Source organism: Phyllostomus hastatus, unplaced genomic scaffold, assembly GCF_019186645.2.
Source record: "Phyllostomus hastatus isolate PE091 unplaced genomic scaffold, TTU_PhHast_1.1 phas_contig_1162, whole genome shotgun sequence".
NCBI lineage: Eukaryota > Metazoa > Chordata > Mammalia > Chiroptera > Phyllostomidae > Phyllostomus > Phyllostomus hastatus.
Window position 1 is genome coordinate 4,854,966 of NW_025333537.1, and position 15,085 is coordinate 4,870,050.

At 51.7% G+C, this 15,085-nt stretch overlaps 1 protein-coding gene across 2 annotated transcripts in view; it reads left to right on the forward strand.

The window, feature by feature from the left end:
• The first annotated feature begins 202 nt into the window (after positions 1-202).
• Positions 203-15,085, forward strand: part of VSIG10 (V-set and immunoglobulin domain containing 10) — a 29,248-nt gene continuing 14,365 nt past the window's right edge. The window contains exons 1-3 of one of the 2 annotated variants that reach the window (XM_045845509.1): positions 203-928; positions 5,238-5,519; positions 13,715-14,017. In XM_045845509.1, the coding sequence (XP_045701465.1) occupies positions 853-928; positions 5,238-5,519; positions 13,715-14,017 (661 nt within the window). In that variant the 5' untranslated portion in view covers positions 203-852. The remainder of the gene's footprint in view (positions 929-5,237; positions 5,520-13,714; positions 14,018-15,085) is intronic. The other variant, XM_045845501.1, reaches the window with a different exon arrangement.

A 15,085-nucleotide genomic window follows, 5' to 3' on the forward strand; every position in this document is an offset into this window, starting at 1 on the left:
ATAGGACAGGAGTCTCGTGGCTGCCTTTGGCCGGGAGGTCTAAGGGATCATCTTTCTCCTGCTGTCGACTGGCCTGCATCCTGCCAAGGGTGGAAAAGGCAGCGATGGCGGCCCTGGCGCGCGCGCCCGCCCGCAGCACAGGAAAACACATGGCAATCCCCAGAGAAGCGAAGCCGGGACACCGAGGGGACCCTGAAATCGGTAGCTTGGCAGCCAGCCCCTCCGGCTCGCGACGCTGCTCCGGGCGCTGCAGCCGGAGCACCCGGGAGGGAGGCTCCGGCGGCCCGGGGGCAGGGGTGCCGTCCTGCGGCAGCTGCAAAGCTCTGCCCGGCCCAGCTGTCCCCGCGACTCCGGGCTGCGTGCAGCTCGGGGCGGGGTGGGCTCGGGGAGGGCCCAGCCTCCGCGCTCCTCCCCGCTGGCCGGGCCAGAGTCGGCTCGGCGAGCCCAGGCGAGCGCCCTTTGCATAAAGCCCTCCTCCTTGGCCAAGGTAGAGGAAGTTGGGCTCCCGCCTGGATGGGAGGCGGGAGGGAGACCTGCTCCTGTTGTTTTCCGCCGGCGGCAGAGGGTGCGGGCACGAGGGGCGGGGTGCACCCTCCCGGCCGGGCCGAGCGCTCCGGAGGCAGAGTCTCACTGGGAGAGCTGCCCAGCGCCGCTCTCAGCCCCGACATCGGACTCACCCCAAGCATCCTTCCCGGGCGCTGGGCGCTGTGGAAAGGGGAGCTGTTCACTCGGTCGTCCCGAGGACCCGGGAGGAGCACTTGGTACCCGAGGGGCCGGAGCCCTGAGGGGCGCACGCCCGGCCCGGGCAGACCCTGCGTCGCCTGAGGGGCCCCTGCCCGCTCGTGGTGCGAGATGGCCGCGCGGGTGCCCGAGCCGCCCCGGGTGCTCCTGTGCCTCGCGGCGCTGCTGGCCCGCTGGGTCGCCGCAGGTAAGGGCCGCGATCTGGAGGGAAAAGTTGAGTTTCGCCAGGCAACAGTGGGGAGGAGGGGAAGCCAGGGACTGAATTCCCTCCGACTCTTCCGACCCGGACCCGGTGGTGGTGGTGGCTGCTGCTGCTGCGGCCGCGAAGCCGCGGGGGGTGGGTCTTGAGTTTCCTGCTCGCGGCTCCGCTCTCTTTGCAGAAAGGAATTTTCCCCGGCGCTGTCGCTCGGTGGAGGGTGATCTCTCCGTGCTCTTGGGGCGGGCGGGCAGCCGGCAAGGCTACAAGGGCCTGCGGGGAGCCGATGGGAAAATCGCGGAAATTGAAGATGGGAATTTTGAAACTGAGAAAATTAAGAGGCACGTGGAGGGGGGAAAGTGTTGTTTCTAAGCGTCGGATGTAAATTCGCTTTCTGGTTTTACTTGCTGAGCAGGTGCTTAAAGTCGAGGTTCCTTTATTTTCCTCTCCTCCCTGCCTCTCTGCCCAAGGTTGAACTTGACGTACACCTGTAGCCTGTGGGTTTCCCTGCACACCTCTGCTAGGAGACCTAGGTGGACTAGCGCATTTAAAGCCGTGCTTTCTTATTCACTTTTTTTTTTTTTTGGTAATAATTTCAGGCTTATAAAAAGCTCCCCCTACACTTGACATGATCTCTTACCCCTGACATGATTGTCAAAAGGTCTTAAATAGTTCATCTGTGCTCTGCCTTGCAACAGTAGAGCAGAGGGTCGGTTACACACAAATGCATTATATAAAAAGATTGAAAAAGTAGCTTTACGTTTAACCCACCACTGAATGCATGTCTGCTGTGCGCAGGGCAGCGTGACAGGCACTGAGAGGTCTTGGGTGGAGGGAAAGAAGAGGGAGCCAGGTGGTAGTGTAGCCTGCCACAATTCTTGGGGCGTACTGTTTTCTGTGTCGCCCAGTCCCCCACGCCCAGCTAATCGCTTGTAGGTTGCTGCAGGAATTGCTCCCTGAGCTTCCTAGCAGCAAGTGCCAAAAGTTCCTAACTGTTAGGCTAACACAAGTTTTTATTTTGTTTTGTTTTCAGCAATCATTTGAAAACAGTAAAATTTCCCGTGTTCCAGGTTTCCAGTTTATCTGGAACAAAACTTCCAGTTTATCGGGAGATCTGGCAGCCCAGGGCCTCCTACCTGGAACTGAGCAGTGGTCACCCCTTTAATCTAGGGGTGTGACCCCAAATTTGTCTCGCCTCGCCCTGTTGTGTTACTTACTCCTGGCCCTATTTTGACTTAGTGGTCACTGCGTTGGGCGGGGGAGGGGGGAGGAAGAAAGGATGGATAGTCTGCAAGGGGCTGTCTCTGAAAGCTCGTTCCCCCCCACCCCCCTGCCCCCCAGCTATGTGCCTGTTTACTGCACTGGGAACGCCAGGGGCCTGGGGACACCAGACCCAGGTTTGGAATCATCATCCTGGAATGATGGGCTTTCAGGCTGACTGTGGCTCACTGCACAGGAACGCTTCCTCTGCTGCTGTGCCAAGTTTTTTTTTTTTTTAAACCCTCACCTGTGGACGTGCTTAGTGATTTTTAGAAAGAGGGGAAGGGAGGGGGAGAGAGAGGGAGGGAAGAATCCATGGATCGGTTGCTTCTCATAAATGCCCCGATGGGGGACCAAACCCGCAAACTAAGCATGGGCCCTGACCGGGGATCAAACCTGCGACCTTTCAGTTTAGGGGATGACACTCCAACCGACAGCCACACCGGCCAGAGCTTGCCCAGCTATTTTGAAGCCTGGGCCCAGTTCACCTTTGTGTACAGTGCTGAGGGCTTCCCCAGCTTGTTATATTTTTGATTTTTTTCTAAAAAGAAATTTTTTATTGATTTTAGAGAGAAAGAGGAAAGGCGGGGGAAGAGAGCTGTTCCACTTATTTATGAATTCGTTGATTGCTTCTTGTATATGCTGTGACTGGAGATCGAACCTGCAACCCTGGCGTATCAGGATGGCTCTCTAACCAACTGAACAGCCTGGCCAGGGCACTGTTTTTCAAAATGGGAGTTGTATTGGGAAAAAAAAAATCTGTCTTTTTCCTGTCCCTTAACTTCAGACAATATTCATACCTCCACTGGTGCCTCAGATGGTAAACCCCAGGTCATTCTTGGGGGAAAGTTGCTGGGAAAGAAAAAAATAAATGCTTAGGTACAATCCCAACTCTAAATGACACTGTAAGGGCAGCCTGGGGAAAATGATCATTTCTATTGCTTTCTCCTGTGTTCCATGGGGAGACACCAGATGAATGACTTCTAGCAGCACAAACTGTGTTCACTGTGTCTTATTGCCTCACCCTGTCTGGTTGGGACCAGAGTGAATCCCTGTGACCTGGAGGAGTGAAAACCTGAATAGCCACCTCAGCTCTCCCAGCAACTTATAGGGGACCTTAAGTAAATTACTCCAGCTTCCTGAATGTCAATTTTCTCAAGGTACAATGAGGGCTAGAGGACAACCTGTCGTGGAACAAGGGGACTCCAGGGACTATTCTTTCTTTGTTTCACAGACATCACTAATTGATGACTGTATTCTTCTGCACTGAGCTGGGACTCAGCCTGCCTCATCTTTAACCCAGCCAGCCAGGGATGAAGATTTTTTAAAAATATAAAAAAAAAAACCCCAAAGAATGACCCTGGCTGGCGTAGCTCAGTGGATTGAGCACGGGCTGAGAACCAAAGTGTCTCAGGTTTGATTCCCAGTCAGGGTACATGCCTGGGTTGCAGGCCACGACCCCCAGCAACCGCATATTGATGTTTCTCTCTCTCTCCCCCTCCCTTCCCTCTCTAAAAATAAATAAAATCTTAAAAAAAAAAAAAAACAAAAGAATGGAGCGAACAAAGCCAGGAGGAGAAGTGAAGTGCCTTAAAATGGTTTTTTCTTCTGTGGTTGTGTCCTTCTCTTCCGTGGAGGAGAAGACAATGTTAGCTCAAGTTACAAGACTAAAGTTTCACCAGAGCTTTTCCACCTTCCTTCATTCCTTTGCCGAGGAGCCAGGGAAGGGCGGTCTGCAGGTCTCAGGAACACACGTTGCATTTGTAATTCTGCAGCTCGGCTTCTTTCTTTGGTGCGGATCCTCACCCAGCTCTTGGGTGCCCGAGAGCCTGACTGTTGTAGCATAATTCTCACCTGCTTTTTAAAGTGATGGTTCAGAAGCATTCCTTGCTCTTTTGGAACCTCTAGCATTAGATGGCATTCTCTGCCTTCCAGCAAGTGGCTTAGACTTATTTCATCTTGTCCTGGCGTTTGGGCGTGGTGTGGCCAAAACGGGGAGAGAATCGGAACCTCCCGTGGCTTCAGATCTTTTCAGTGGAGCTCCTTCTACCCAGCCGCAAATGGGAAGGAGTCCCAGAGGCAGGAGGCAGGTTTGTTTTTATTTTTACAACAGCTCTGTTGAGATATAATTCACATGCCATAAAATTCATTCTTTTAAAGTGTACAGTGTATGGTTTTTAGTACAGTCCCAAGATTGGGCAACCATCAGCACTAAGTAATTCCAGAACATTTTCATCCCCCCCCAAAGAAGCCCTGTACTCATTAGCAGTTGCTCCCCACTTTCCCACTCCTCCGCTGCGTCTGGACCTGGACAGCTGCTAATTATTTCTTATCTCTGCATGTGGATGTGCCTGTACTGGACATTTCAGATAAACAGACTCACACAAGTGTGTGGTCTTTTGTGCCTGCCTTCTTTCACTTAGAATCATGCTTCCAAGATTCATCCGCGTTGTAGTATGTGCTTCATTCCTTTTTATGGCCCACACAGTGTTCCCATTGCATGGATAGACCTCATTGTATGTATTCATTCCCCAGTTGATGAGCACTGGGGTTGTTTCTGCCTTCTGACTGCTACGAATAATGGTGCTGTGAGCATCCATGCACAAGTTTTCGTGTGGGCACATGTTTTCATTTCTCTTGGGTCTACATACACCTAGGAGTGGAATTGCTGAGTCGTACAGTAACTGTGACCTTGTGAGAAAATGCCAAGCTTTTTTCCAAAGTAGCTGCGCTATTTAACAATCCTACCAATTATGTATATAAAAATGCCCGTTTCTCCACACCTTTGCCAACATTTGTTATTGTCTTTGATGTTAGCCATTTTAGTGGGTGTGAAATGGTAGGTATCTTGCTGTGGTTTTGTTTGTGATTCATGTCAAGTACCGGCCAATAATCCTGACAGGGTAGGGCCTCCATGTGTAATTCCCTCTGAAAAGACACATACCTGATTTTTTTTTAACTCTTAATGTGGAGGGACCATGCAAAAAAGATTGTTCGGAGATCGAGAAAGGTAGTAATAGTCTGACCCTTGCTTGTGCAGAACTGGAGGCCGTCGCCATCGGAGAAGCTCGCGAGAACGTTACTCTGCACTGCGGCAACGTCTCAGGAGCACGGGGCCCGGTGACCTGGTACCGGGACGACTCGGAGCCTGTCTTCCTCGTCTCCTCCAACTCCAGCCTCCCGCCCGCCGACCCACGCTTCTCGCTGGTGAATGCCAGCTCCCTGCACATCGAGGCACTGAGCCTGCGGGATGAGGGGAACTACACCTGCGGGGAAGTCCTGAATGAGACGCGGTGGTCCCAAGTGTGGCTGCAGGTGGCCAGTAAGTGGGCCGGGAGGGCACCGGCCCGGCGGGCGGCGTGGGTGCTCAGGGCACGAGACCGGAGGAGCGCTTCGGAGCCAGGGGCCTGGGTTTCATTCCGGGCCCGGCCACCTGTACGCTGAGTGACCTCTCGCACCTGTATTTCCTCATCTGTAAAATGCCGATAAAAAGAATTCTTGCCTCATAGAATTGCTGTGATGAATAGATACCAGGTGACCTATATAAAGTGCTATAAGTGGCTCTTGGCGTAGTAGTTAGCTATTACTTTTAGCTTGTCGTTCATGTCATTTTGCTGTTAATATCATCTTATTATGTATGCAGCAAAGTCAGAGGATAGCGTAATTGAGTCAGACGGCCCAAGAGTTCCAATCCTAAGGCTGCCCTTTAGTTCTGTATCGTTTTGAGTAACAATATCTCTGAGCTTTGGGTTTTCTTATGTATCAACTGGGGGTAATACACTGCACACCCTAGCAGGTAGGTGCCCTTGCGTGACTGTGCACAGCACAGGGCTCGGTGTGAGCCGCTGCCGCTGCGCTTTCCAGCCACACAGTGTCCGTGCCCACGTGTGAGTTCAGCGCGTGGTGTTGGCAAGCTCCCGCTCGTGGGCCATGTCCAGTCTGCCGTCTATTTCTGTAGGGCCTGCAAACCACTCCTGTGTTTTTACATTTTTAAATGGTTGGGAAAAAAAATCAAGAGAAGAATCATATTTGTGACATGTAAAAAATTACCTGAAATTCAGATTTCAGTTGCCCATAAATAAGGTTTTTATTGGAACCCAGCTACACTTGTCCACATGAACCTCTGATTGCCGTTGGTGCTACAACAGACCGTTTGGCCTGCAGAGCCTGACATGTGTATTCTCTGTCCCTTCACAGAAGAAGTTCGCGGGTCACTTGTTTAGAGGGGTTATCCACGTTCTGTATCTAGGCTGTGCAGTTGGTAGAAATACCCACCTGGTCACTTGGCTGCTCCCCGGTTTCCTCACCTGTAAAATAAGGGATTTGCTCATTCTTCTATTCAGCATATGCATACCGAGAGCCCGATGCCAGGTGCTGTTCCAGGCGCTGGGCCCCAGGACAAGCAAGGTCCCCACCCGCGTGGAGCCGATCCCCTTGTCGGGGGGCAGACAAGACGGCAGCGAACAAGCAGGTGCATCAGGCAGTGCCAGAGTGACAAGTGCTATGCAGGGAATGAAGGTGCGGTGACATGATTCTCTGAAGCACTCCGACGTGGGGAGGGGGTCGGAGAGGAGTTTTTGGGGAGTGACATTTAAGTAGGAGCCAGTCATACAAAGATAAAAAAAAAAAAGAATGCAATCCAGGCAGCAACTCAACTAGTGCGAGGCTGGTTGAGCATGGCCCGTTCCCAGGCAGGGATGAGCAGGCTGGTGAGATGGGAGCCCGGTGTGGGAGAGTCTGGGGATGTGTATGATTTGGGGCGCAGGGTAGGGCTGGTGATACAGTTGAATCTTAACCCCTGGTACCTCTGGATGTTACGTTATTTGGAAGTGGAGCCTTTGCAGATGAAATCAAGCTAAGATGAGGCCATTAGGGTGCGTCCTAATTAACACGGACTAGCATCCTTATAAGAAGAAGAAAGTGTGTGTGACGGCAGAGGGACACCGGGAGAACGTGATGTGACTACAGAGGCAGAGAGTGGAGCCATGTGGCTTCAAGCGTAGGAATGCCAAGGGTTACGAGCCAGCACCAAAAGTGAGGGACGAGGCGAGGAAGGATTCTCTTTGGAGGGAGTGCGTCTCTCCTGTCACCCAGATTTTGGGCTTCCAGCCTCCAGAGCTGTTACAGAATCTGTTTCTGCTGTTTTCAGCCGTCTGGTTTATTGTACTTTTAAGGAAGTGGAGTTTTATTCTGGCTGTGAGAGATAACTTCTGGAGCCTTTAAGTCAGCAAGGGTGTAGTATCATTGGAATTACACGTGGGGAATGTGGGTCCGTGGTCTAGAGGAGGACTGATGCAATAAAAACAAGGAAGCCAGTTACGGGTGCGAGATGTTGGTGGCCAGAAACGGGGGCGCAGCAGCGGCCTGGGTGAAAATGCACAGGCTCAGAAAATATGTTTTCTTGCTGGAGGCAGACCAGCAAGACTTGCTGGTGGATTAGACGTGGGAAATGCAGGAAGGAGACGCTTTGAGGACACATCTGGAGTTTTGGATGGTCTGTCAGGTTTCTTAAGGCTCCTAAGGCTCGTGGAATTTGGGAGGCCAGTGTTTCCGTGTCTGGAGGTGCCATCGGTTTGCCGAGTGGCCAGGAATGAATGTGGGTATATCAAAAAATGTCACACCCATCTGTTCGGCTCCTGCAGGGGAGCCCAGGGGCAGGTGCTGGTGACCCCTACTCCAGCTGCCAAGCAGGAGTTAATAATTCCCTCACGTTTGTCTCGTCAATGCATATTTTCTCTTTGGCCCAGAGAAGTAAAGTGGCCTTTGAATTTTTGGGTTTTTTGTTTTGTCTTAAATCACTGTCTCCGGTTTATGATGGGTTTCTCTGAGCCTTATTGTATTAATCATTGACTAAATTTATTGGGGATGGATTAGCTTCGTGATTGCTCTGCAGGGAGATAAACGCAGTGCATTACGATGAAAGCGAACTACAGGAAAAAACAGTCACTGATCTGAAGCGGCGCTTTGGGCTCCCCGAGTGACTGTGGTGTGGTTCGTGTTAGGGAAACTTCTTGGCCTGGAAACCTAGGGGGTCCTTGACTGGTGTGGACCTTGTTGGGGAAGATACGATACAGACTGTCTTCATCAGTTCGGGCTGCTGTAACAACAATAGCACGGGTCGGGAGGCTCACTCAGCAAACCCTGATTTCTCCCAGTTCTGCAGGCGGGGGCCGAGAGACCCGCCGTGTACCGAGGGCCCGCTCCCTGGTTCGCATTCTGCGCTCACATGGCAGAGAGCAGCGAGAGAGGAAGCAGGCAGGCCCTCTGGGGTCCCCTCCTGGGAGGGCTCTCGTCCCACTCATGAGGGTTCTGTTCTCATGACCCAATCACCTCCCAGTGGCCGCGCCTCCAGATACCATCCCATTGGGGATTGAGTTGCAGAATGAATTTTTGGGGGAGGGGGTGGGAAATAAACTCAGTGCACAGCACCGATGTTTTCTGTTTCACACACACCAGGGCCCTCTGAAATCTCAGACCTTGCTCCCACTCTAGGAGAACAAACGTCAGCCTCCTCTGGGCACCAGGGAGCCCCTTCCTGCTTCGCAGACAGTAGTCTGAAGGGAGGCCCGGGCATCCCAGACTGGCGTTTGGCCTTCACTGCGGCACAGGAGATTCGGGCGCGTGGACGAGGTTTGATCCGACCACTGTCTCTGGGAGGACGGGGTATTGCCGAGTGGCCGAGCGCACACGCGCAGGTCCAGCTGCCCGGGCAAGGTTCATATCTAAGTCATTCTGGCTGTCATCTTTTTTCCCTTGGGGAACTCACTCGACTCCTTCCAACCCTAATTTTATCGTCTGTGAAATCAGGTAATGGTGGAACGTAGGCACAGATTCACTGCACTCACAGACCTGGACACACAGGATGCATTTGGTCCATGCTACCTTGATCAACTGGTTAAGCCGGTGATGGAATTCCTGTGGGAAAAGTGCATCTCAGGTTCCCAGCAGCCAGTTACTATCTGAGCTTTTCGAACAGGACTTGCCGTGGGTCAGGAACTCTGCGTGCCCGGACCTTGTTTGTCCAGTCATTTCCCCGATGAGGCTGATAACGTAGTCTCTTAAGGAGGAAAGTTTGGAAACATTCTAACGCGGCCTTGGAAGATAGGGAAGAAGTTTCGAGATGTGACAAGGTGTTATCTGTACGTACGTGACTGTGTGAAGGGACAGAGAAGCTGTGTCCACACGAAGCTGGCTGTGGGAGGGCCAGGAGCTCCTCCCTCCTTAGGACTTGGGCCTCTGCTGATTCGTCAGAGCACTGGGTGCCCCGGCCTTCTAGGGGGTCTGGTTTTCTACGGGTCTGCGGGGATTCATCCTGCCTGGCATGGCCGCCATGATGGGATGTTGTTACTCGTCTCAAGACAGAAAGACTGCACTAACCCTAGTTGATGTAACGGTGCCTTTAGGATGGGGACTGCCTGTCCTGAGAGCACAGAAATCCCTTAGTCCCGGGCAGTCCCAGGCTGCCGAGACTGTGTATTTCATCGATTTATCCATCCTCACCTGCCTCCAAATTGGGGTGGGTGTAAGGTTAGAATGGCTGTGTGTTCTGCAGAAAGGTCAGGGGAGTGGGGAAGGCAGCACAGACCCCGGCGCCTTCTAGTAGACTTCGTGCTTCTTTCGAGGCACCGTCTCTTCTGCTTTGGAGAGCTGAGTGCTCTCACTAGAGGTCGCCCCCCCCCCCGGAAAGCCTGAGGTCATGGCACACGGAGCCCGACACTGTGTCTGTTTTTCTCTGGCTAAGCAGGCGTTGAGGGAGCACTGGGGTCTATTGATACAAGAGTCCAAATCCCAGAGCCCCTTTGGATTTAGTTGCGGTTTCGGGGAAAGGTTTTGGTTCAGTTGTGGTATCTTTCCTGTGATGTGGCTGCCACTCCAGACTTTGAGGCGACAGAGTCTCAGGAAAGTCCCGTGGTTCTCTGAGTAGTTGGGCTCGTCCGATTTATTTATACTCATTCTCTGTTTGCGGTGGCAGCGCTGGGCCTCATCACCACCTGAGGTCCTGGGGAAATGAACTGAAGAAATTGACCGCCATCGGCAGATGGATGGTCCTTGCCCAGAGATGGGTTGATTTGAGTCTTGCCAAGCTCATCAGACGCAGAGATGGGTGCTTATAATGGGCTGAAGGCCTCTGGATTCCCGCTTTTTGGACAGGATTGGCGGTCGCTAGGGAGATCAGGAGGCAGTGGGGTGGCTGTATTGGCATCTCTGTTCAGTCTTTCAACGTGACGTCACAGCAGTCTCTGTAAGTTCTCCCAAGGATTTCTTCCCACTGTAGAACTATAAATATGAAGAGCAGAGACTACCCAGTGTATTCTTAGGTTATTTTAGAATAAAAATGCTGGTGGGCAGGGTGAACGTCTGATGGTAACTTTCCCTGTTGGTGAGGAACCCGTGACCCCGAGATGGGAACCCCCCTGTAGTGGGTCCCTGAGCTGTAAATCAGCCCCGTGAGACCTACCGTGATGGGGAAAGGAAAGAAGTGAGTTCCCGTGTTGAGAGAGACGTCAGGAAAGAGGAAGACAGCAGCAGTAGCATGAGATTGTTCTAGAATAAGAGTTAGTCTTTTTCTGTAGAGAGCCAGATGGTAAATATTTTAGACAGGTAAAATGGAGGGTATTGTATACAGGGGTGGGCAAAAGTAGGTTCATAGTTTTTGTGTGGGAAAATATGTAATATATAAGAATAATTATACAAAAATAAACTTTCGCGTACTCAACTGTAAACCTACTTTTGCCTACCCCTATAGGTACTAAATATAAAAAAAAGGAAACCAGTGTATACATCATATTTATTGGCAAAATTCAAAATGTAATAATAATTGAGTATTTTCTTTTGCAGTACAGGCCTACTAATGAGAACAATGGAATTCTGTGTGGGGGAGAGAACGTTTCACGTAACCGGGGTTCAGAGTTACTGTTCTCTCTCCGCAAATCAGTTACAGATGTTCACCTGGGAAAACCAGTCTTCACCTGCGGGCTGTACAGAGACAGGTAGTGGGCCGTCGTCCGCCATTGCTCGTTCTAGAGCCAGTCGCAGGCACACTGCTGCTGATGGTGTCACATAACATGTGTAGACTGTTGACCACCTGTCAGACACCAGGCTGAGTGTCCTGCCTTTATTATCTCGTTGGGTCCTTCAAAAAACCCAGTGGTAGAAGTTATTAACTGTTCTTGTCGTTTCATAAAAATGACAAGAAAGTGAGAATTAGTGGGGCAGGCACTTGCCCCGGATTGTCCGTTTGTAAGCTGCAGGAGGACCTATGCCTGGGTTTGTCTGAATTCAGAGCACAGAGTTCGTAACTGCCAGCCTAAGGCGTCCGTCCCAAAGGGTCGAGACCTGAAACTGACAGTGACCGAGGCCGTGATAAGATGCTGAACCTTCGTAACAACTCCGTATTTTTATTTCTTCGCTGTTTTATTTTTGTTTCCTCCCCCATGTGTCTCTCTGAATGATTGCCCCTATTTCCTAGTAAGCAAAAAGTGCTGGAAGTTTCTATTTAGGAATAGCAAGGATGTGGAGAGAGAGGTGAGAGGGAAAGTCTCCTTCTTTGTAGTGAGTCAGAGGAGGGGGAGGACCCCAGAGAATCAAGAAGACGGTGTCAGCTTTCACTGGGGAGCAGACTTACTCAAGCAGCCTACAGATGAGCTGTAACCTTTAAATATGTGCTTCAGGAGGGAGGCCCTTCAGGTCCTTTCATTTGATTTTTTTGTCTTAGCGCGTCTGCTGGCCTGTTTCTCATCTATTTCCTGTATCCAGCTTCATTTCTTGCTGAGAATTGTGCTGGTCAAAAGCCCCTCCCAGCCAGTGTCTGGGGGTCCACACTGTCCATGCCAGGCCCCAGCAGCCCTCCAGACCGCCCTTTGGAAGACCCCGGCTGTCCAGTCTCACATGCCGCCTTCACTGGCCCAGGCGTGGCGATCAGTACTGGGGTGTCACCTTGTGCTTAATTGGGTGCCTGCCAACTGTGGGCACGCCCTCAGACTTGCCGGTCCACATACCTAACCAGCTAGCCAGCAGCAGTGAATGGGGCAGTGGAGCACCTCCCAAACCACAGTGTAACTTCTTCTCCAGACCTGCTGTGGGAAGTGACATGATTCTAACAGATCGCTGAAACTCTTCGGAGCCAGCCCCGACTGGACCAGCATATTGCTAAGACTCTTGTCCTTAGAAACCCACAATGGGTTCAGACGCAAGTGAGGCAGATGGTGTACTTAGAGGGGCTCTGGAAGACCCTTCACCTCCCCTCATTAACTCTTCCCAGGGGTCTATTTCTGCTCAGAATTCTTCAGTCATAGACTTAGTCCTTGGGCAGGCATTACCCTTCCTGGATTCTTCTTCGAAGGAAGCCTCTGGGAGAGGTTACACACTAAACTTTAGACTTCGGTATAAATGGGTGTTAGAGACATTCTTTTCATCCAGGTGGGCGTGGCCTCTCTGGTGCACCGGGTACCAGCAGTGGGAGGGCATTTCTGGGGACGAGAAAGAAGTTGAGTGGGAGGGCATTTCTGGGGACGAGAAAGAAGTTCAGAGGAGCGAGGGGAACGAAGAGAAGACCTAGCCTTTATCAAGTGCTTTCAACAAGCAGGCATTGTTCTGGGCTCTGTACCGTACTAACACCTTTCGTCGTCACCACGAATGGGTTCTGGTTTCTCTCCCATTTCACAGATGAGGAAGTAGAGGCTGAGAGAGGTTAAGTAATTTGCCCTCATCTTTCAGTGTGAAAGGGGGTTCTGTGAGAGTGCTCTCTGGGAGATCGCACAGGACTCGGCGAGTAACGAGAGTGCAGCAGAGGTACCCAGAGCAAGATCAGCAAAGGGAAAAGGCCCAGGGGGTTAAGACCAGGGAACACCAGGAACAAGCTCCCCAGAGCGCTCTCCCCGTGGAGTTCCACGGACACGCTTAATTCATCTAGCAGTGAGTTGTGGGAACGTGTGTGAAATGGCGTGTACCGGGAGGCATTAGAGAGACTGGGCACCCGGGGTGTTTACGGGGGGGCTGGTCACGTTGGTCCTCTGCCCAGCATGTACCCAAATTCTAGACTCTCAGCAGGAAAGCAGGAGCTTGGCATAAACCACGCCATCTGTACAGACAGTCCAGGCCCAGTGAGCGCCACTCTTATCAGTTCTGGGAGTGGTGGGAACCCTCCTCAAATCCAAGTTCCCAATCACCAGTCAAGGCCAACCTTGCAAGCTGGCCCTTCGAAGGAAAGCAGACTCAGGCCTGCTACGTTAACTCTTGAAGGCATAGATACCATTTCCACTCACCAGCCTTTTTGAAAAGGAGCAATTTGCATTTTCTTTTTTCTGTAAGGATCGATCCCCGTGATCAATCAGACATAATCGCTCAGGGTTAAATGAGAGAATCCATAAGGGCACTTAGAGGAGCATTTGTCATAGAGGAAGTATTTGATAGATATTGTCATCTTTATTGGCTGCTTCCTGATCATGTGTGGACTGTTAGAGCTGGGAAAGGGCTCAGATGAACCCAGGCCTTTCCCGTCCCCTCTGTCGTTCCCAGGTGGCCCGTACGAGGTGGAAGTCAACATCTCCACCACTGGCAGGCTCCCCAACGGCACCCTCTACGCAGCCAAGGGCTCCCAGGTGGACTTCAGCTGCGCCAGCAGCTCCAGGCCTCCGCCCATGGTCGAGTGGTGGTTCCGCGCCCCGGATTCCAGGACCGAGCCCTTTGGAAACAACCTGACGGTCAGCTCCTTCACGCTGCTGCTGATGTCGCAAAACCTCCAAGGGAACTACACCTGTTTGGCCATGAACATGCTCAGCAGGAGGCATCGAAAGGTGACCACCGAGCTCCTGGTCTACTGTGCGTAAGAAGCACTCCCCTCCCCGACTTCCTCACCTTGTCCCTGTGTCAGCTCTGTGTCGTGCCCCTTTTGTCTACAAAGGCTTGTTCGCTGTATGGGTCCTGACATGCTCCTGCAGCTCCCTCAACTCACGTACACACCCAGGGCTGCAGGTCAGAGAGGGAGTCGCCGCTTCTAGAAGGTTGCTGTAAGTAAGGTACAGGACAGTCACTGTGAGCCACAGGCAGAAATTAATGCCTAGCTTAATGCTTTCTTTAAAAAAAAAAAGTTGAAGTGAAAGTACATAACATAACATCAACCATTATAAAGTGTGAAACTCTGGCATTTAGTACATGGACGGTGTTGTGCCACCGTCACCTCCGTGTCATTCCGAAACAGTTTCATCGCCCCAAATGGAAGCCCCATATCCGTTAAGCCTTTCCCCCAAGCCCCACCTCTCCGAGTTCTGTTTCTGTGCATTTCTGTGCGTTTGCCCATTTTGGACATTTCATATAAATGGAATCACACAGTATGCGCCCTGTTGTGACTGGCTGCTCTCCCTTCGCACCGTGTTTACAAGGTTCGCGCCCACGTTGCCGTGTGAGTCATACTTCGTTTCTTTCTGTGGCTGAATAATGTTCTTTTGTGCGGAGGGACCACGATTTGTGACTTCATTCGTCTGTCCTCGCGCATTCTCCTCATGAACCCTGGGCCCTCTAGCACTGTTGGGAACCAGGAGGTCATGAACCTTTATTTTGGGGGTGAAGGCACAACCACCACATGCACCTCTGTGCAAGTTTCTTGGACAAGAACAGCTGTAGGGAAGCAGAGTGCGCTCACACTCCGTGCTGGGGAAAGGGAGCATCAGAACAAGTGAGCGGGCTGGCTGACGACACATGACTAATTCATTCATCATCCAGAGCCCGTGCAGGTCTCTCTCACACATGATGTTTACGTGTATAAACTCATACGTGCTTGTCGTGGGAAACACAGATGAGTGTAAAGAAGAAACGAATCACTTGTACGCTAACCATCATTTTTGGTATATTTCCAGTAAGATTTCTTCCAGACACCACATACTTACCCAT